General features: G+C 33.8%; 4 protein-coding genes across 9 annotated transcripts; 1 reads left to right on the top strand and 3 right to left on the bottom strand.

Moving 5' to 3' along the window:
• Positions 1-61: 61 nt before the first annotated feature.
• LOC114398999 (pre-rRNA-processing protein TSR2 homolog) lies at positions 62-3003 on the bottom strand. 5 transcript variants are annotated; one of them, XM_028361096.1, is made up of 5 exons: positions 2834-3003; positions 2291-2494; positions 2060-2148; positions 1766-1879; positions 62-549 (listed from the first exon to the last, which is right to left on the bottom strand). In XM_028361096.1, the coding sequence occupies exons 2-5, from the start codon at positions 2472-2474 to the stop codon at positions 331-333; spliced, it is 606 nt and encodes a 201-aa protein (XP_028216897.1). In that variant the 5' UTR covers positions 2475-2494; positions 2834-3003; the 3' UTR covers positions 62-330. The 5 variants fall into 5 exon arrangements, with proteins under 5 accessions (XP_028216897.1, XP_028216896.1, XP_028216898.1 ...); XM_028361095.1 differs by having other exon boundaries at positions 2291-2491; XM_028361097.1 differs by having other exon boundaries at positions 2291-2550; positions 2834-2996.
• Positions 3004-3893: 890 nt separating this feature from the next.
• Positions 3894-6275, top strand: LOC114398038 (photosystem I assembly factor PSA3, chloroplastic-like). The gene is made up of 3 exons (XM_028360151.1): positions 3894-4313; positions 4865-5029; positions 5680-6275. Exons 1-3 carry the CDS (start codon positions 3933-3935, stop codon positions 5998-6000), a joined length of 867 nt encoding a protein of 288 aa, XP_028215952.1. The 5' UTR covers positions 3894-3932; the 3' UTR covers positions 6001-6275.
• A 4460-nt stretch (positions 6276-10735) lies between these two features.
• LOC114400294 (formate dehydrogenase 1, mitochondrial-like) lies at positions 10736-14701 on the bottom strand. Of its 2 annotated transcripts, XM_028362676.1 has the most exons (7): positions 14578-14701; positions 14339-14446; positions 12920-13091; positions 12015-12555; positions 11703-11827; positions 11142-11254; positions 10736-11021 (listed from the first exon to the last, which is right to left on the bottom strand). In XM_028362676.1, exons 2-7 carry the CDS (start codon positions 14417-14419, stop codon positions 10908-10910), a joined length of 1146 nt encoding a protein of 381 aa, XP_028218477.1. In that variant the 5' UTR covers positions 14420-14446; positions 14578-14701; the 3' UTR covers positions 10736-10907. The 2 variants fall into 2 exon arrangements, with proteins under 2 accessions (XP_028218477.1, XP_028218476.1); XM_028362675.1 differs by lacking the exons at positions 14339-14446; positions 14578-14701 and adding an exon at positions 13217-13425.
• A 1158-nt stretch (positions 14702-15859) lies between these two features.
• On the bottom strand, positions 15860-20073 carry LOC114399039 (formate dehydrogenase 1, mitochondrial-like). Its single transcript, XM_028361137.1, has 6 exons — positions 19936-20073; positions 18464-18632; positions 17172-17712; positions 16755-16879; positions 16362-16474; positions 15860-16241 (listed from the first exon to the last, which is right to left on the bottom strand). Exons 1-6 carry the CDS (start codon positions 19999-20001, stop codon positions 16128-16130), a joined length of 1128 nt encoding a protein of 375 aa, XP_028216938.1. The 5' UTR covers positions 20002-20073; the 3' UTR covers positions 15860-16127.
• Positions 20074-21469: the final 1396 nt, after the last annotated feature.

Here is a 21469-nt window from a genome sequence, read left to right as displayed (position 1 = left end):
GCTCGCAAGAGAACTGATGAGAACAATGTGACCCAACTTTACTGGAAGATAATTGGATCACTTCAATGCAAGATAAGACACAACTTTCGGTAGCATAAACTACAAACATAAAATGTTTCATAGACAGACCAAAAAATAATGTAGGATTTCCTACAACATATGCTCATCCATTTTTTTCTAAAGACCTCAGACGGAGGAGACATTAAAATAAGTAAAACAAAAAAATCCGAGATATATAGTTACACACCTCAAGAAGGTTTGCAATACCTCAAAAAGCACAAGCAAATGAACGAGGACTACACATCCTTAAAAAAATTAAATACTTTTTATCTAATTTTTTCTTCCCTTATTTCTTTTGTTTGAAACTACAACCCATCCATCATCTGCTTTGCCTGAAACCTTTGGTAGAGGCTCATTTACTGGCCTGTTCACTGAATTCATGTTTGAATCAGATGTTGAAATCTCCGGATTCATGTTTGAAGAATTATCATCCACAATCATTTTTTCATCATGATCACCATCTTCATCTGAATCGTCTTCGTTTACAATCTAACACATAAAAAAATGTCTAACATTATACTACATTCAAATTCAAATGTAAGATCATCCAATTGTTACTTGGGTCATATGTAAAAAGGGGGAAATGCATATACAACTAAACATGGTTAGTAAACATGTCACAAATTGACAATTCACAATTACCATCATCTAGTCTCAGCCCATATCTTAGGAGATCAACAGATAAGTTGTTCACATTTCGGGGGGGGGGGACAAAGGAGGTTTAACAACTAGTGTATAGAGTAGGAAGGAAATTGTAGGCAATAAAGGAAGTGAGGTTAAGAGCAGGGATGAAGCAGTTTCTGTTTATATTATTTCATAACATAATCATGTTAAAAAAATAATCTTACCTTTCATCAGACTTATCTACATCACTACTCACAAGATGCATGGTAGTTTTTGCCTTAATTTGAATATAGAGAAACGTAATGACTCTGGATTTATTTGCATTTTGTGAATATATTCCATAATTCCAACTTCTATGCCATGGAACAAGGAATGAAACAGAAATACTAGAAGTACCCAAATAAATGTAAAACTTAGAGGTTGGGTTTTGAGTAACAATAGCAAGTTTTAAAGACTTAAAATTCACAGGTAGGTTGCACGTCAAGAAGAGAGGCAATAGACGACATTTTGCATTGAGGCACACAATACTTACTCCATATAACACAACCTTGTTTTAGTTACTAAAGTATCGTAAAGGTGTAAAGACCATATAACAAAAATATTGCAAACATTACATTACTCCACAAGATCTTGTTGCACAGTTATAGAATAGGAGATACCAAAATCACACGTCACATCAAATAATAACTTAATGTTTCATCCCTTTTAAAATACCCCATCCTATAGAAATTGAAAAACCAAAGAGGATATTTACTTGCACTTTTTTTTCCTTTTGTTTTCACTTTATAATTACAAACATGTCACCTTGTTTCTGTTTTCTATTTTCAAAGATTTGTACAGGAAACACGAAAAACAACTTTTTTTTTTGTTTTCTCCATTTCTTGTACAAATCTTTGAAAACAGAAAACAGATAAACAAGGTGACATTTTTGTAATTAAAAAGTGAAAACAGGAAACAAAAGTGAAGTAAATGACCCCTAAATTGATCTTATATATAACCCTGTAAATTTGATATTATGAATCTAATCTGATAATAGAAAACAGTAAAGTTCCATTCTGAGCATATAGTGGATATAATTTACCTGTGTTACATGAGGAAGAGTAGCTTGCTCAAGATTGGCTTTCCTGAGATCTTCAAAAGAACTAAAATTACCTTCTAAGAATTCTTCATGCATAACCATTAGTTTTTCAGCTACCTACATAATCATGAACATGGATACGAAAAATAAGAACAAGTGAACATTGCAAAACATACATGTATAAAAAACAAGTCACTCGCAATGCAATATAGTAAAGAATGATTTATCAAACCTTTTACTCATGTATATAATAATGCAACAATTTGAGGCCAACAAATTCAAAAAGAAAATCGATACCTCTTCAACGCTGCCATCCTCGACCTCTACATTGAGAGAAAGCATACCTTGATCCAGTATGTCTTCTAAGTCATCAATATAAAGTGGCTCTGGGACGCAACAATCAAAAGAATAATAAAAAACAAATAAAAAACAGAGTTTCCAATTTGTAGCAACTGGCTAGTGTTTTAAGCAAGAGTGGTGAAACTTAAGCGAAAGCGACTTGTTGTGTTAATTTGATAATTGATATACCTTTGGATTGAGTGAACCAGGTAAGAATGTCACCGGCAAGTTGATCGGCTTTAAGGCGGGACTCACGGCCGCCCCATTCATTCTCAACAGCCGATCGAAGAGCCGACCAGCGAGATAAAACTAAACAAATCCCTTCATTGAAAACCCCTACAGACTGTCCTAGTAGCCGTCGTGAACCGTCCATAATCGCTTTGTCTTTCCCTGCTTCAATAGTTCAATGTGTCAGCAGAACACAATAAACCCTTTTTTCCCAAAGGGACCTGCATCAAGCATGCCCTATGGATGAAGCCATACTTATATAGTGAATATGAAAAACCCACATATATGTGAAAGTAGTGTATGCATCTGCACATTGCACAGTACTATTTTTTGCAGATAAAATCATAGTTTACGATACAGCAATATTATTTAAAGAGAAATAACGTCTAAAGAATATATATCTATATATAAATCTTCATCAAGTTGTTTAGTTTAAAAATTAAACAAAAAATTTGAGAATCATTGTAACTGCAAATCATTTAACAGCAAAAGAGAAAAACAGACCTTAACCTTAACTCGCTCACGACGCACGTTGAGGAAGAACAGGTTGAAATTAGGGATTCGAACTTGCGATTGATTAGGGATTAGGGGTTTGGGATTCCGGATTGATTCGAGAGAACTGAGAAGCAGAACTACGTCTTGGTTTGGGCCTGGATTTAGGGCTGTGTTTGTGTACCGTACGTGTTGCAATAAAACTAGGAAAATTGTTTTATGCACCCCATTATTTTTATATTCCCACATTACCCTTCTCCACCATGGCCTCACCCCTTTGATTCGTCCCCTCTCCATCTCTTGGGCCCACGATAGCTCCCTCAACCTCTCCGTTTATGCCTGCATCAGCACCAAGATCGTTGAAGTGAAGCTCACCGGTGAAGACCCAGAGACCCCGACGCTCACTGGTGCATTACAAGATTGGTGATCCAGAATGAATGGCAGAGGTGTGACGAGTTGCTATTATGAACAATGAGCAACACAAGAGGAAGAGAGTGGGGTGTGGCTTAAGAGAAACAAAGACAAATAATTGGGTGCTGGAGTAAGACTAATAAAAGGGCATATTAGTCCCTTCAGGGTCATTATTATTTCCTATGGGCTGCACCAAGGAAACAATGGAGTTCATACAGCAATTGCCAAAAACTACACTACACTTTGTCCCTTTTTGTTTTAAAGGGCTACGCTACATATATTTTTATTTATTTATTATATTAGTCTAGGCCAGTTTAATTTAGGTCCATTTTATTTTTCTTCCCGTAATAAAGTGTTTGAAATGTTAATGACACTCTTTCTAGCATTTTTTTTTTTTAAATCATTATTTTTTTAGATTTTACTTTTTCTCTCTCATAATTCTTATTGTATAAAATCATATAAAGAATGTTTGTGAAAAAATATAAGAGAGAATGCGACTAGGATTCATTCCTCGTAACTTGTTTATCATCTTTCTGTCTTAATTAAAATGTTTTGAAGATTAAACTGGAGTTGTGACATGAGATAATTAATCATATGACACTATGATGAAGTGACAGGAAGCAAGCAGCAAGTGGATAACATATATAAACCAGAAAGGCTAAGAACCACAAACTGAACAACCACCTTGAGTTGCAAAAACATGGTGGTTTTAAAGTCCACTTCTCTCACTTGCCACTTCTTCAACCTCTCTTCCTCCTCCTCCAAATTCACCTCCCCACAACACTCTCTCCGCCACCACCACCACCACCACCATGCTCACCCCACCACCACGAGACTCACTTCAAGAGTTGCACAGTTCACTGTTAAAGCCTACATGGAGAACCCCAACACATTAGGTAGTTTCGCCAACAGGGTCATTGGTGCACTCCCCGTGGTGGGACTCATTGCCAGGATTCTCAGTGATGAAGGTGGCGTTGGAGATGACCTCGTGGATTTTGCTGAGTTCAGAAGGCGCGTTGGAAAGAAGTGTTCCCAAGCTGATTCCTCTGCCTTTTATCAGTTCCAAGATCGACGAGGAAGGGTCAGTAATCATTCATTCATTCATTTTCCTAACACCCTTTAATCAAATTTATGAGCTTCATTGCTTGGTCATGTCAAAATTCTATCTTTGCAACCTCAAACTTATATGCAGTTTTAGATGTTTAATGTTTTAATGTTTGTTTTTTCAATCAGAATTAGAATTTCACTTGGAGCTATGGTCATGTTTAATGCAGACCTTTATTATGTGGATTATCGAACAGAAACTTCAATTCTGTTTAGAGAATAACACCAAAGTTACTTAAACAATTGTGTTTATGTTTTTTCTTTAATTGATTAATCTTGGGTTTTGTGGTTAAACTTAACAAGGTTGATTTCATGCTCAAAAACTCAATCTCTATGAGTTTAAAATTGATGGAGATTGGTGATGACATGTTTAGTTGTGGTCAAACTTCAATTTGAATGTTAATAGGTTGATTTATTTGTGTGTGTGTTTTGCTTTCGCTATTATTTCCATGGTTTTATGGCAACAGTTGGTTTTGGTGTGCTAAAGGGTAATGAATGTGTGACTTAATGTTGGTGTGTTGTGGATAGGCAGGGGATCCTCTTTATGTTCTGTTATGCTGTTGGCTAGCAGCCATTGGTGCTGGTCTTCTCAAAACCGAGGATATTCTGGAAGGGGTGGCTCGGCTCCGGATCTCCAACGACATTGAATTTGAGGAGCAGAGTTTCATGGCTTTGATGAATGAGTCAAAGGAGGTTGGTTGCTCTCTATCTCACTATCTACCACTTTGACTAAATTTGAGTTTATCCATCTTTGAAAGCTATCCAGTTTTAGTATTATGTTGCATTTGAAGGGGAACTCTTATCAGTTTTCATCAAGTGACTGATTCATTCCAAAATATGTTGTCTAAATTTTAACTCTATAAACACTAAATACTGTTCTTCATGTACTTGTTGACTTAAGGAAATTACAGAAAATAGTTAGATTCGAAGCTTTATATAAGGCTTATCTATCATTGTTCTCTTTGTTTGGGGAATCATTTAACTTGTGTTACATTCCCTAAGATAACGTTTTCTCTTTGCCTAAATCTAAATCATCCTCTCTCTGAAGACAATTTTCTATCACAGCAGCTTACTGCGATGGCAAAAAACTTTGCTAATACCCTCATTGTGTCATTCTCCCAGATATATTTTCATTCATTTTGTATTGAGAGAAGTGCTATATGTTATCAAGTGGATAGAATAGGAAAAACAATTCCAAGATATAGGGATGATATTCTTGCTGTGTGTCACTATTGCTCCACCTTTTTACGCTTGGTGCTTTGATTATACTGAAACTAAGTTTTATCTATATGACACTACCCTAGTACCCTAACAACTCAAAAAAATTATATTCAACACTGTAGAGACGGGCAAGGCAAAACGCTGATCCTCCTGCAGTCCCAATGGAGATTCGAGCTGGGAAGGCTCTTGATGCTATCTATGTGTGTTGCTTTGGAAAGGACTCCATAGAGGAAGAAGACGAGAGACTGCTGACTGCAATGCTCGGTGCTGTCTTCCCGTCAGTTCAGCGCGAAGAGATCCGGCGCCTTGTCAAAGACAAGGCAGAGAAAGTAGCAGCAGGAGTTGATGAGGAATATGTTTCAGAACTCAAGCCTCTATCGAAAGAAGCTGTGGAACTACAAATGAAAGACCTTCAGTTCCTTCAACAAAATAGTGAGACTTAACTAGGTGAAGCCTGTGATTTCCACTGCATAGTGATGCATTGAATGAAATTATATTTTTGCAAACTAAAGTTGCTTTAGCCTTTAGGCTACTCACAGAAAAAAAGACAGTCCTCTTATATCATACTCTATTATTTTTCAGATCCATATTGAAATGTGGGATCATGACTTTTTTGAAAATGCAGAAATTTCATGTAATTACTGTTAGCAGTATAAATGGACAAGGTAGTAAATCATGTCTCTAATGCATTTTTTATTTATTTAAACCCTTGAAGTGATCTAGTTCTTTCCTTCATCTCCACTCTTGAAATGAAGAACCCAATTGTTTCACCCCAGGAAAAAAGAGCCTTATTGTATCAATGTATTGTGCTAAGTATGCAGCTAAAAAGCCTCTTATTGTCCTTCTTTTTAAATATTAATTAGTATTTTTTTTTATTTACTTTAGTTTAATAAGAGTTATTCATTTAACCTGGACTTCAGCCTCTGAATTATGTTGCCATTGTGGGCCCTCTCACTTCACTCTTATGCAAAAGATGCTTTTACCTGGACTTCAGCCTCTGAGTCTACTTTCGATCAACTCAAAATGACAATGACTTAAGCCCCTATTTTAGCTCTCCCAGACTTTACCCTTCCTTCTGTGGTCGAAACCGATGCTTTTGGTACGACAATGGGAGTTGCCCTGATGCAACAAGGACACTCAATTGCATTCTTTAGCAAACCATTTGGGCCCCGTTTGCTCCATGCTTCCACTTATGTAATGGAACTTCATGCTATCGTTACGGCCACTCGTAAATGGCGACAATACTTGCTCGGGCACCCATTCACGATCTTGACGGACCATAAAAGTCTCAAGGAACTTATGTCCCAGGTAATTCAGACTCTGGAGCAACAATACTATTTGTCCAATATTTTGGGTTATTAGTATTCTATTCAATACAAGACTGGGGCATCGAACACAGTCGCATATGCTCTTTCTTGTATTATTCATTCTCCAAATAACCAGTTTCTCATACTCTATGTACCCAATTTCATTTTTCTCGATCACCTTCAACGAGCCCTTCATACAAGCCCAGCTTTCAAAGCTTAATTGACTAAAGTCCAGGACAACCCTTCAGCTTACCTTGATTTTCAAACCAACAACGAACTTCTATTGGAACATCATGTGTCAAGATGTTTAGAAATTTATTCGAGAATGCAGTATTTGTCAGCAGACGAACACAAGCACACAACGCCCTACAGGCCTCCTGCAACCTTTACCACTACCAACAGGTGTTTGGGAAGATCTTTCCCTTGACTTCATTACCCACCTTCCAAGTTCTCATGGATTCACCGTAATCTTGGTAGCCGTGGATAGTTTCTCCAAGGGTGTCCACTTTGGCGCACTGCCCACTACTTACTCTGCCTTCAAGGTCGCGTCCTTGTTCATGGACATTGTCTGTAAACTCCAAGGGTTTCCTCGGAGCATCGTCTTCGACAGGGATCCTATCTTCATCATTTTGCTATGGAGAGAGCTTTTCTACAATAGTGGGACACATTTGCGAATGAGCAAAGTTTACCATCCGCAAACAGATAGCCAAATTGAAGTCATGAACCGTGTTCTGGAACAGTACCTGCGTTCATTCGTCCACTCTCACCCTACTAATTGGTTCAAGTTTCTCACATTAACTGAGTGGTCTTACAATATATCCCTCCATTCAAGCACTGGGTTCACTCCATTTGAAGTTATTTACGGCAAACCTCCGCTGTCAATACCTCAATATATCACTGGGTCTTCCAATAATGAAGTCGTTGATTCCTTCGTCTCTTCCCGCCAGGCAATTCATGCCGCCCTTCAGCGTCGCTTACTTAAAGCCTAAAATGCCATGAAAACACAGGCAGATGCTAAGCGCAAAGATGTCAGCTTCGAGGTAGGACAATGGGTTTATGTGAAACTGCGTCCATTTCGTCAGCGTTTTGTCACCAGCGACACTCATCCGAAATTGTCCAAGCATTTTTTTGGGCAATCCGGATTATTGAACGCGTGGGCCAAGTTGCTTATCGACTTCAGTTGCCAAACAACGCGGAACTCCACCCAATCTTCCATTGCTCGCTCCTCCAAGCCCATCACGACCCATTACCTCCTTCCTCGGACAATTGGCCTTTACAAACCATTGACAATCAGCGAGTACTTCAACCACTATCATTCTTGGCTTTCTAAACTACATCACACCATAGATCCACCCACTTGTGTGGTTCTTACACAATGGATGGGACAGGCTCCAAAGGATACCACTTGGGAGTCTTGGGAAGCAATTCACGAAGCTTATCACCTTGAGGACAATGTGGCTTTTGAGGATGAGGGTATTGTTAGCAAATTACCATAGCCCAATACAGGAAGGCCCAAACGAAACACTGCACGCCCAAGCAGGATTACAAAACTTGAAGGAGAAGATAAAGCCAAAAGAAAATCAAAATCATAAACATAAATTAGTTGCAACAATATACATATTCTAGAAGTAATAATTAGAATAAGAGTTTGTTGTAATTATGTTACTAAGTAGTATATTAAGAAGGTTGCAAGTAATGAAATGGACAGAGAAGTTTATCCCCATTTTCATTTTTTTAGGAGGAACCTTATCCTCGAAACAAGGGACTGTGCACATCTTACCTTTACTCTTATCAGTTTCCTATTAATTTGATGGGGTAACTGTAATTGTGACACACCAAATGTGGCAATGTTATATTAAAAGAATTGGACATTCCTTGTGGAACCAAGATGTCCTTAGGTCTTTGCATCAGTATATTTCCAATGCTTTCTCTAACATCTTTTTCATCCTAACTTCCTTCTCTATCTCTTGTTCTCGGGCCAATGTTATCTCGTTGGCCATTATTTCTCTCTTGATTTTCTCTTTCTTTAGCCCTTGGCGAAATGCTTCATTGGCATTAGTTGACATTGGCCTTGGGAAAACTGTGGGCATCAGTATATTGCCAGGAAAACAATCTTATGTAAACTCACACCCTAGAAATGAACTCATGTGAGGAAAGATTTCTTTTTTTTTTTTAATAATAAAAAACAACAATACAAATGGGTCGTCTTGTAACAAGTGTTACCTTGTAATGAGTGTCCAGAGACGTTTGAGTTCTCATAGGCAACAGTGGGAAGAAGGCACAGTGTTGGTGAAGGTGTTTCTTGGTTTTGTCCAACACGGCATTTGAACTCCATGTAAAATGTTATTGGAACGTGAGTAAAACAAACGAAAGAGCAAAGAAAGATAAACAACACACGATAAAATAAGGGACAATGTGTTGTGTATAATATTAAGTTTGAAATTGTGATTAAATAGTTTTGAAGGATATCGTATTGCATGCGCACCTAAGGTGCAGTCAACGGACAAGGTTTGATTAAAATTCATCATCAAATATTAAATGTTTGACTTTGATCTGAAAAAATGTTAAGTGTGAAAAAATGTTTGACCTCATAAAAACATTAAGTATGGATAAATATATGATATGAAAATGCGTAGCAAAACACATAGATAATCATATATATCATGCAGCATTGACTGCAATTTTCATCCCATTCAGCAGGCAGTGACCAGGAAAACCGCAGATGAAGTAGTTTAGATCCTTGATCAGAGTAAAGCACTAACATAACAATAGCATTGTTGCAGCACTGCCTCTTCCTTGAGCCATTCTTTTTAGTATCGATTATAACACTTAACACCAATTCAGATTTCAGAATATTGTGATTCAAACAAAGAGTCAAGGAAGGGTTTTATATATAATTGAGGAATGTTCAAGACCCGTCATTGAATAATTAATTAAATTATATAATATATTTACTTACATATCATTCAATTATTATTTATTAAACATTTAATTATATATTTATAATATACATGATATATTAAATTTAATTAAATATCATTTAGTTACAAAATATATTATGTATAATTTAATTATAATTATTATATAGTAAACATATTTCATATATGCAATGAAGAGTATAGAAAATGCATACTTGTTTATATCAATGGAGTCTAAGGGTCTAACTTACTTAGTTAACCTTGATGCATGAATTATTGTAGATTTTTTTTATTCAATTATATGTTATATATCATTAAATTATATAATATATTTAATTATATATCAAACATTTTATATAATAGAAAAATAATAAAATTATGATTTATTTATTTAAAAAAAGTAAAAAATATATATATAAAAAATAAAAGTGAAAAAAACACAAAAAAATTAGAAACCAACATTTTAAAAAAGAGTATTTCAAATAACATTTCAAAAAATATTAGAAATAAAAGAGTATTTCAAATAACATTTAAAAAATACTAAAAGACATTTGTTTACAAGAATTTTTCAAGTAACATATGACAATAAGAGAATTTTCAATCTCAATTGTTAGAATAAATTGAAAAGTCAAAATTAAAATATTTTAAATTTAAATTAAGACTTTATTTAACAATAAAATTTATAAAAGATTTATCAAAACAAAAAAAAATCTTAAAATTTAATTTATCTTATCTTAAAATATCCTAAATTTATCACCAACATAATTATTCCCGTCACAACTGTCATGGCCATCATTGCAACTAAAATGAGGAGTACTTGATTATATATTTATATGCATGGTTTGCTAGACAATTTATTCGTCAATTTTCTATCACCTATTTGTTAACCGTGCCTACTTATTTCTTTGCACTACAAGTAAATGTACATTCAAATTCGAAAAACGAAAGAACAATACATGGAAAATGGAGTGTTCCTTAAACTTTTATTTCTGAGATCAATTAAGCGAGTTCAAATTCAACAAAGCAAGTGCATTACATAATTAGAGTGCCTTCTAGATCTTTATTTGCTCATATTCATTGGCCTTAAAATTGGAAGATTCAAAGGCCACATTGACACACACCACTTCATCGGTATTGGCTAGCAAGTTGACCCTCCTTCACAATGTAGTTTTGTTCTGGAAAGTCTTCACCCTTGAAGTGCCTATCAAGCATGTCTTTGACACCAGCAGCATAACGTAACTGAAAAACAAGTATGGTTTAGTATTAATTAATTAATTAGTGTTCCATCAAGTGAAAGAAAGAACTTAGACACAAAAAGCTAAGCTAATGAATAATGATATAGAAACTTAATGAAAATACCTGTGCATCAATGGTGGTACCAGAAATATGAGGAGTCATGGCATGGTTTGGCATGTAGCGCCATGGATGATCCTTTGGAGCTGGTTGTGGGAACCAAACATCACCACTATAACCTATAGAAATAAGAGATTTGGAAAGAGGATGAAAAAAATTAGCAATTGCAACTTAAAAAGGAATAGTAACAACAACCAAAAAAAAAGGATCATAACAGAACTTAGGGACATAACAGAACAACTCACTTTGTGAAGTAAAATAAGTAAAGTTAATTATTGGTAAAGAAATCAATAGTTGATAACTTGATAGTATTATGTACACATGCTTCATAAATTATGAATGTGTTAGAATATTATCTGTTGATCTTCTCACCATCTATTGAGATTACTTATTTTACTACTATTCATTTTAGAGAGACAAAATCCAAAAATTTAAGCAGATTGGTGAAAGCACATAAGTGATTTTAATATCTTAACAAAATTACGGTATTACTACATTAGTTCAATAATAATTTCTTGTTTTGCTGCTGGAAGCACAAACATTTTTGTCACCTGGTTTTAGAATTACCTGCAACGTGGCCACTGGAGCAAGCATCAGCAATTGCTTGAGTGTCCGCAATTGCCCCTCGAGCATTGTTAACAATCAAGACACCTTTCTTGCACTTAGCAATTCTATTTTTGTCAAACAATCCCCTGAATCACAGAAATCTTTGGTTACTACTCATCTCTGGAACATGATCAAACAATTTATTCCTTGTGATATGAATAATACTGATAATGCACTTCTCATGATAATAATTTTGAAAATTATAAGTGGCTTGAGATTTCAAGTCTAAAATAATTTTTCTGATTGACTGAGATGTTAAATTTAAAAGTATACCTTGTCTGCTCAGTGAGAGGGGTGTTGATAACAATCACATCACACTTTGGAAGCATTGCATCAAGGTCCTCCTCAAATTTTGCTCCAATCTCTTTCTCCAATTCAGGATCTATCCTAAGTCGATCAAAATAAAGAAGATTACAGCTAAAAGGTTTCAACCTCTGGAGCAAAAGCTTCCCAATTCGACCCGCGCCAACGGTTCCTACTGTCTTTCCTTCAAGATCATAAGCTCTATGTGCAATGCCAGCAACATTCCATTCCCCATTAACAGCCTGATGGTACCCTGGCAAGAAATTCCTCATTAGAATGAGGATTCTCATGAGTTCGTCCTCCGCAACCGACACAACGTTGCTTCCTGTGACCTCTGCCACAGTTAAACCAGCAGCAGCTGCAGCTTTGAGATCAACATGATCAGAACCAATGCCAGCAGTCAAAAGCAGCTCCAAATTTTTGGCTTTCTTAATTCTTTCTGCGGTGACATAGGCGGGGTGGAATGGAGTAGATATGATGACATGTGCATCTGGAATGTGTTTCTCAAGTTCTGCAGCAGAACATCAAATTCCATTGAGTTCAAGCAATTAAAATCTTGAAGGGACAAACACATTTGCATTCCATGATATTATAGTGTTGATTACTCTGATACCTTGTTTGATAGAAATTATTACATGATCCGAGACCAGGTCCCAACCAATTTTCATATAACACGTAGCCACATTTTTCAATTTACAGTACGAAAAAGAGTTAATAACATGTCATTTGTGTCATATGAAATTATCTTAATTTCAGAGTCTAATGTGACAATGTTAGAGACTAATTTCACAATGTTGTACACTTTTATAGATCAAATCATCAAAATAATAGTTTACTCAAACTTGAATTAAGTTGGCAAGATACTAAGTACTAACCAGAATCAGGTCCTTCTTTGTCATCAGTGACAATGTACTGATGACCCTGTGATTCCAGCCACTCACGTATTCCCAATGCACCTTCAACACATCCAACAAAATTTGGATTCAATTTAGCATATTCATTCCCTTTGTAGAACACCCCCACAATCTTCTTCTTTTCACCTGAGGCCTGTTCTCAATCATAGGGGAAAAAAATAAAAATTAATCACGGTTATCTTGCATAAACAAAGTTTTGAAGAATTAAATATTAATCATAGTTAGGTGTACAAATAATTAAATAATTCAGTAACACACATTTATTGAGGGTGTTTGGTTATGATTGTGTGTGGTAACAACTGTTTCGTGTGTTGTTGTGTGGACTTTGACTAGATGCTGTTGTGCTAGTGTGGGATCACTCATTTTGGGAGTGAAGTTTGATTAGGATATAGCAATAAAAATGATACAACAGAGAAACTAAGAAGAGTAGTAGCTAGTGAAATATTTGTTATTGGAGTGTGAGTGTTGGAGAGGGAGTGTGTGTTATGTAGAAAAATGGGGTTGCTGGGTGATGACACGTACATGTGAAATGGTGAGTAGGCCTTTGCATGATGAACATGTTTCAGTTTGGCCCCAGTTAAATACATCAGAAAAATTAAAATAGATGACATAAATAAAGACAGACAAATGAGAATAATATATTTTTTAATAATTTTTTGCTGAGTGAAATTTGATTAAGTATAAAATTATGGGAATTCAACTCTTTATTTAATCATTCCCTGACTTTTAATAAATTTTAAATCCCTTGGTTTGGTGCCTCATGCCTGCAGCCTTCCCTGGACAAATGAGAATAATAATAGGGCCAGTTATTGGTGCCTTTCGATATTAGAAGGGTCCTAGGCAGGATGGTTCTTGTTGGGGTATTGAAAATAAAATACATTATTTTTAATCAGTTTTTTATTTTTTGGTTTTGTTTTTAACAATTTGAACACAAAATAAAGTTTTCATTATTTCCTCTCTGTAAAATCCTTAAAATTAGGAAAGGGATAAAAAACAAAGTAACAGTTTTATAAATTTATAATAAAAACAGAAAATAATGTTATATAATATTACATTAAGTCCCACTATTTATTCTTTATAGGAACACAAGTGATAAGTTTGATGACAGGGAATACCACCACGCGTAGTTCCGATGTAAAGCAAAACCAATCAGAAACGCACATCACAATACAAAGAGAGAGAAACTTTGGCATCCCGTGATCATGATGGATCAAGCATGCAAGAGAGAGAAAGTACAACAAAAACTTCACAGGACCAAATCTCAGAAGAAATGTTAAGTTAAATTAATATAATTGACACAAAAATCATGAGTTTGAGAAAATAATAATGTTTTTTAAAAAAAAAACATGCAATTAATTTGTAACATTTGATTGGGCTTACATGAAGGTTTCTGGTGAAGGTGGAGGATGAGGCAATTAGAGAGCGAAGCGCAGAGGAAGCAGCACGTTTCATCATAGCCATGATTATCTATCTATGCAAGTAATTTCACTAATTAAAACAAAATAGAAAATTGTAATTAGAGAGAAGAGTAGAGTAATTAAGGTGAGGTTTATATAGAAAAAATGATAATAATAATAATAAGAAGAAGAAGAAGAAAATATTGGGAGAGGGAAGAATACAAAAGTGAGGCTTCGGTGGCTTGAGAAGGGATGAACTAAGTCGCAGTTGTGTCTGTCTGTCCAATTTCTTCACTGGTATTTATACAGATGTGCCTTTCAATTCTTACGTGCCACTCTCTTATTTGACTTTTAGTTATTTTTTCCTTATTTGGCTTTATGCGTTCAATTCAAGTACTCTACCTCGTAAGCACGATCTTATCCGGTTTCCTAATTTCAAATTTAATTTAAATATACAACTATATATATATATATATATAACAAATAATGAAGTGAAAATATTCTAATCAAAGTCGAGATGAAATTACTATGACCAAGACGGAATTGGAATTACTATGAGTGAGGTTGAATTGAAATTACTCCCTTTAGTTTGAAATATAATAAGAAAAAAATATTATATTAATGAAGAAAATTAATTAATCACACTTCATTTACATTCATTTTAAGTATTTTTTTTCTTTCCATTTATCTTAGAACTTAGTATAAAAGAGTCATTGAAATGATCACTTTAATAAAATGAAAGATATTTTAGAGATAATAAAATTATATAAAGTAAAGTTAGTTAAAAAAATTTATATTTAAGATAAAAAAAATATTTTTCTTCTTCTTCTTCTTATATTTAAGACTGGATGAAGTATTATGATGAAGATCAAGTTGATAATACTTTATCTAAGGTGGAGTTGAAATTAGGTTGTGCACAATTAAATATTTTTGAAAAAAAATTCAACCAAATCAAACTATTTTCTAGAAACAAATGGACCTTTTTTATAAAATAAATAATTTGATTTTTTTTAAATGGATTGATTTGTTTAAAGATGGTATTAAGAGTTTATAACACTTATGAATCTGTTCGACCAACTTAGACCCTTTAGTTAAAAGAACAAATTGGTTTGACTCAATTTAATTATCCATTTCACACTCATATGATTTGATGTCTTTAAAAATAAAATGAACTAAACGGATCGGTTTTTATAAAGTGATTTAGTTTGATTTGATTATTTTTTTTCTCAAAATACCAACACATTAGTGTAACAATGCCTAAAGAATTTAGTAGCAAAACAGACAGCATAGTTGTATTGGGAAAGTATCCCAATTGACAAATGCATGATAATAGGAGGCTCCATTCCTTGGCAACTAATCAGCACATTCATTGGCTACACGATATGTTTGCTGGAAAGTGAGGTTAAAAGAAATGCATACCTTTTTAAAAGTTTACCTTTCTACCTTTCTAACCAGTTAGCCTCCCATTAATCTTGTCAACAACATAGGCAAATTCACTTTTTTCAACCCTTCCTTCATAGTCTTGATAGACATATTGTTCGTTAATTTTCATTCCTCACATGACAAGTATTACATTCAAATTCGAAAAACACAAGATCAATACATGGAACATGGAAAGTGTTCCTTACAATTTTATTTCTGACATCAATTAAACGAGTTCAAATTCAACAAAGCAAGTACATTATATAATTAGAGTGCCCTCTATATAGATCTTTATTTGCTAATCCGTGGAACTTTAAAATGGAAGATTCAAATTCAACAAAAGCATCACTTCAACGATACTGGCTTGCAAGTTGACCCTCCTTCACAATGTAGTTTTGTTCTGGAAAGTCTTCACCCTTGAAGTGCCTATCAAGCATGTCTTTGACACCAGCAGCATAACGTAACTGAAAAACAAGTATGGTTTAGTATTAATTAATTAATTAGTGTTCCATCAAGTGAAAGAAAGAACTTAGACACAAAAAGCTAAGCTAATGAATAATGATATAGAAACTTAATGAAAATACCTGTGCATCAATGGTGGTGCCAGAAATATGAGGAGTCATGGCATGGTTTGGCATGTAGCGCCATGGATGGTCCTTTGGAGCTGGTTGTATGGGCCAAACATCACCACCATAGCCTATAGATTTAAGAAATTTGGAAAGGAAAAGAAAACAATTAGCAATGATGATGTAAAACTTTGCCACCTCTGAACAACTTAAATGGGAATATGAACAAATAGCAATTGAACTGATTCCTTGTCACATAAATTAAATTTGTCATGAACCAGCTGTAAACTTAAGTACATAAATGATTTTAATATCTAACAAAATTATGCTATTACATTAGTTCAATAATAATTTCATGTTTTGGTGCTGGATCCACAATGTTTTTTTTTTGTCATATGGTTTTAGAATTACCTGCAACGTGGCCACTAGAGCAAGCATCAGCAATTGCTTGGGTGTCCATAATTGCCCCTCGAGCATTGTTAACAATCACCACACCTTTCTTGCACTTAGCAATTCTGTTTTTGTCAAACAATCCTCTGAATCACAAAAAGCCATTGGTCACTACTAATCACTTGGAAATCCTTTGAATATTCTTGCATAACCTATGTCTAGACCAGTACAACAAATAGCATGAAATATACATATAATATAACATATACATCACTCAATTGAAATACTTGCCTTTTTTTTTTTAATCTTGGATTGGCTATGAATTTATTCTAACAAATACTGATTATGCACTGCTCATAATAGTCTTGAACATTATAAATGGATCAAGATTTCAAGTGAAGATAATGTTTTTGATTGACTGAGATATAGAAAGTATACCTTGTCTGTTCAGTAAGAGGCATGTTGATAACAATTACATCACACTTTGGAAGCATTGCATCAAGGTCCTCCTCAAACTTTGCTCCAATCTCTTTCTCCAAATCAGTATTCATCCTAAGTCTATCATAGTACAGAAGATTACAGTTAAAAGGCTTCAGCCTCTGGAGCAAAAGCTTCCCAATTCGACCCGCGCCAACGGTTCCTACTGTCTTTCCTTCAAGATCATAAGCTCTATGTGCAATGCCAGCAACATTCCATTCCCCATTAACAGCCTGATGGTACCCTGGCAAGAAATTCCTCACCAGAACAAGGATTCTGAGGAGTTCATCCTCCGCGACCGAGACTACGTTGCTTCCTGTGATCTCTGCCACAGTTAAACCAGCAGCAGCTGCTGCCTTGAGATCAACGTGATCAGAACCAATGCCAGCAGTCAAAAGCAGCTCCAAATTTTTGGCTTTCTTAATTCTTTCTGCGGTGATATAGGCAGGGTGAAATGGAGTAGATATGATGACATTGGCATCAGGAATGTGTTTCTCTAGTTCTGCAACAGGACAACAAATAACCATAAGCATGCATATGCAATTTGTTAAATGAAAAAAAAAGTGTCTTAAGTGTTGGAATAATATAGATTAAGACCTTGTTTGAATAAACTTCAACATAGTATTTATCAAAAAGAACATAAGAAGGTAAAACTTTAATAGAAATCTTGGTTATCAACAAGTTATTTTTGAGAGTGATTGTAAAACAGTTGTAGACAATGTAACAAGTGCCACGACTGATGTTTTTGATTTTCATGATATTTTGGCTAAATGTAGAGCTAGTCTGTTAACCTATCCAAACTTTAGGTTAAGATTTGTGAAAAGACAAACAAATCATGTTGTACATACTCTTGCAAAAACATCACGATTTAATGCTTGTAGACACTCTTTTTTATCATATTTCCTTTGTATTCGATCTTTGATATGGAATGGAATGAAATGTCATAATTTTTGTTCCTTTCAAAAAAGAAAAACTTTTATAGAGAACTCTCTCATCTAATTTTCCCAAAAGTTGAAGTTCATATATTAATTTGAAGACTTTATTTTTATTTCCTTCTACAAATACTTGTAGAAAACTTTATCTAAACAGAGCCTAAGTAGGTGTGAAAAGCATTAGTTTAGAAAAATTGAATTCAAAATTAAAAAATAAATCAAGAACAACATGTGCTAAACTGAATAAACTAATTCATTAAGCTAATCTCAAGATAGATGATGTTATATAAAGTTGAATTAAGTTAGCAAGATATATATAACCTGAATCGGGTCCTTCTTTGTCATCAGTGACTATGTACTGGTGACCCTGTGATTCCAACCACTCACGTATACCCAATGCTCTTTCAACACATCCCACAAAATTGGGATTCGAAGCATACTCATTCCCTTTGTAGAACACCCCTACAATCTTCTTTTTTTCTCCTGAGGCCTATTCTCAGTCATAGGGAAAGAAGAAAAGAAATCAATCACGGTCATACATAAACAAAGTTAAAGAATTAATCATGGTCAGCAGTATATAAATAATTAAGTATTCACTAACACACATTTATTTATATGCAAAAAAAAAAAAAGTGTGTCAATGACTAATCAATTATACAACTTTTTGTTTGGTATAATAAAACAATCTCTTATTATGAAAACTGGGCTGGGCTTGAGTTATTTTCACTCTTTGCAAATGAGATTACTTTTGTATTGTTGTTTTTCCTAACGACAATCCAAAACCGAGAGGAGAGAAAAAAAAAAAAGAAGAAAGACATAGGTCCCCCGTTTTGATAATTTCACCGATAAATTCCTTTCGTTAGTATTTTTTTTTTTTTGTAATGTAAGGAAATAAAAAAGAACAGGGTCAACCAAGATTGGAAGTAAAATTTGGTTTAGACCCACGTCTGAATTATATTCAAGAATTTAAAATTATATTTATCAAATTTAGTTTTAGTTAACTTTGGATCAAATGAACCCATTATACTAGAAAAGTAATTAATGCTTATAATTTTTTATTTTAATTCTTATATATTGAGTTTTGGCCCTTTATAACGAGCAAAAACATCTGTAAAAAAAATGTAAAATCATATCATTTTATTATATGCAGAGTTTAAAAAATGAATTTTATAAGTGTCTAAAAAAAATAAGAGATGACTTTTAAACTGTAAATGAAAGAATCTTTATAATTATGATTAATCATAAATTATGTTAAAGATGACTATTGACATAATTATTGTTAAAATTAATAAAATTCATATATCAGATGACAATTAATTTCTAATTAATTCATAGTGTATGTACAAAAAAAATAATTAAACTAACATTATATGTGTTGTTTACTAAAAAAATAATAGTAATATTTTCTGGACAATAAAACATATTTATTCCCGATTTTTATGAAGAGAGCCGTAAGAACATAAGGCACAAGTTTCAAAAGGGTAAACTCAAGTACTCAACCACACGTGAACGTGCTATCTGAGGTGAATTGAATCACAAACGAATGCAAGAAAGAGAAATGGCAACAACTTCACAATACCAATAGCACCTCTGATTATTTTATTTAAGAAGAAAATGAACACACAAAAGAAGAAATAAATGCTAGCTAGTTAAATTAATACAATACTGACACATATACACGTGCATCTGTCTGGGAAATAATTGCTTTTGGGAACATTTATATTTAAAAAAATTCTCTTGTAAAATTGAGAAAAAAGAAGATGCAATTATTTGCAACATTTGATTGAGCTTACATGAAGGTTCCTGGTGAGGGTGGAAGATGAGGCAAGCAGGGATTGAACAGCACGTTTCATGGCCATGATTATGTAAAAAAAAAAACAATTGAAATTGTGATGTTAGAGAATAGAGAGAAAGAGTGGTGTATGGAAGAGTAGAGTAGGGTTAGGTTTATATAGAAATCAAATTATATGATAATAATAAGAAAATATCCGCAGTCAGAACAGTAGAAATAGCATATTATACGAGCCAACTAGGGAAGGGATGAACTAAATATAAAAATAGCAGCCTTTACACTTGTTGCATGTGTCTCTCTTTTCTTTTTGTTCACTATTATACACGTGTGTCTTTCAACTACGTGCCACATTTTTCTTTCACCTTTTTATTTATATATTCACTCACTTATTTATTTGGCTTTATGTTGTCTTAATCTCAAGTTTAATTTAAATACAATATTACATTCAAGGTAATTTCAAACTATGATAATGATAGTGTCATAGTACTGACCCTTAGAGTCAAATCTTTATTATTATATTATCAAAGTATTTTTTGTAAGTTTGCGTATGACTTTAAAATTAAGTATCTTTAACTTTTTTTTTTTTTTAAGTTCCAATGTTCAATTTCCACATTCGACTTTAATTTTTATTTCACAATTTTGTTGCCAAATTATCTATTTTGTGATAAAAACACGACAAACTTAAACTACGTAAGTGACACATTATCAATTTATTTCCTACTTTTACATCGGTTTCTCTTTTATCTTCTTTAAAATATGTTCACCGCATTGGCCATGGATTTTGGAAAAAATTTCTTCTATGCTTTCAACTTTATTTACAAAAAAGACTCAGTTATTTGATGATGTCTCACTTTACTTAGTTTGTCATGTTTTTAATTGTCAGTTTTATTCTTCATAAAATTTAAATTTCTATTTTGTGTTAATTAATTTTTTTGGGCTAATTTAGTTTTTTAAACTTCTAATCTATTCTTAGTCCACTTTTTTTTTTTTTTTTCTAAATTCATTAATCAATCATCATGACATCACTGTGGATGAACCATAGGCATATACATACACCACCACTAAACACCATAAGCTGCCATTAGATGGTTGAATGTGGCCAATGGCCATAAGTCCATGATGGTGGCTATAGCAAATGTAGCAATTTCAATCATTGTCACTAATAATCAAAATCCGACAATATTTTACCTTTGCATTAGTTTAATGATTAACGACCACTTTTTACTGTAAACATGTTGCCACTTGCCAAAATCATATCCATCGCTGCCACTTGCATGTATTATTGGCTATAAATCTTTCATAATAATTCATTTCTAGAATACCCTTAACATCCTGGATTGGATAATCCTTAACAAGAAGGATTTGGGATCGATAATCCGTAATAAGTGGTAATTTGAAAATGTATTTTAGAATAATTATTCCGTAATATATGAATAATCCGTAACAGGTGGTATTTTGAAAATGTATTTCAGAATATCAATTCCGTAATATACCATAAAAAATGAGTTTATTATAATGTGATTTATATTTGGATA

This window comes from Glycine soja, chromosome 19, assembly GCF_004193775.1.
Source record: "Glycine soja cultivar W05 chromosome 19, ASM419377v2, whole genome shotgun sequence".
NCBI classification, from domain to species: Eukaryota; Viridiplantae; Streptophyta; class Magnoliopsida; order Fabales; family Fabaceae; genus Glycine; species Glycine soja.
Note: the sequence above shows the minus strand (reverse complement) of the source record. Positions and strands in the feature narration are given on the sequence as shown.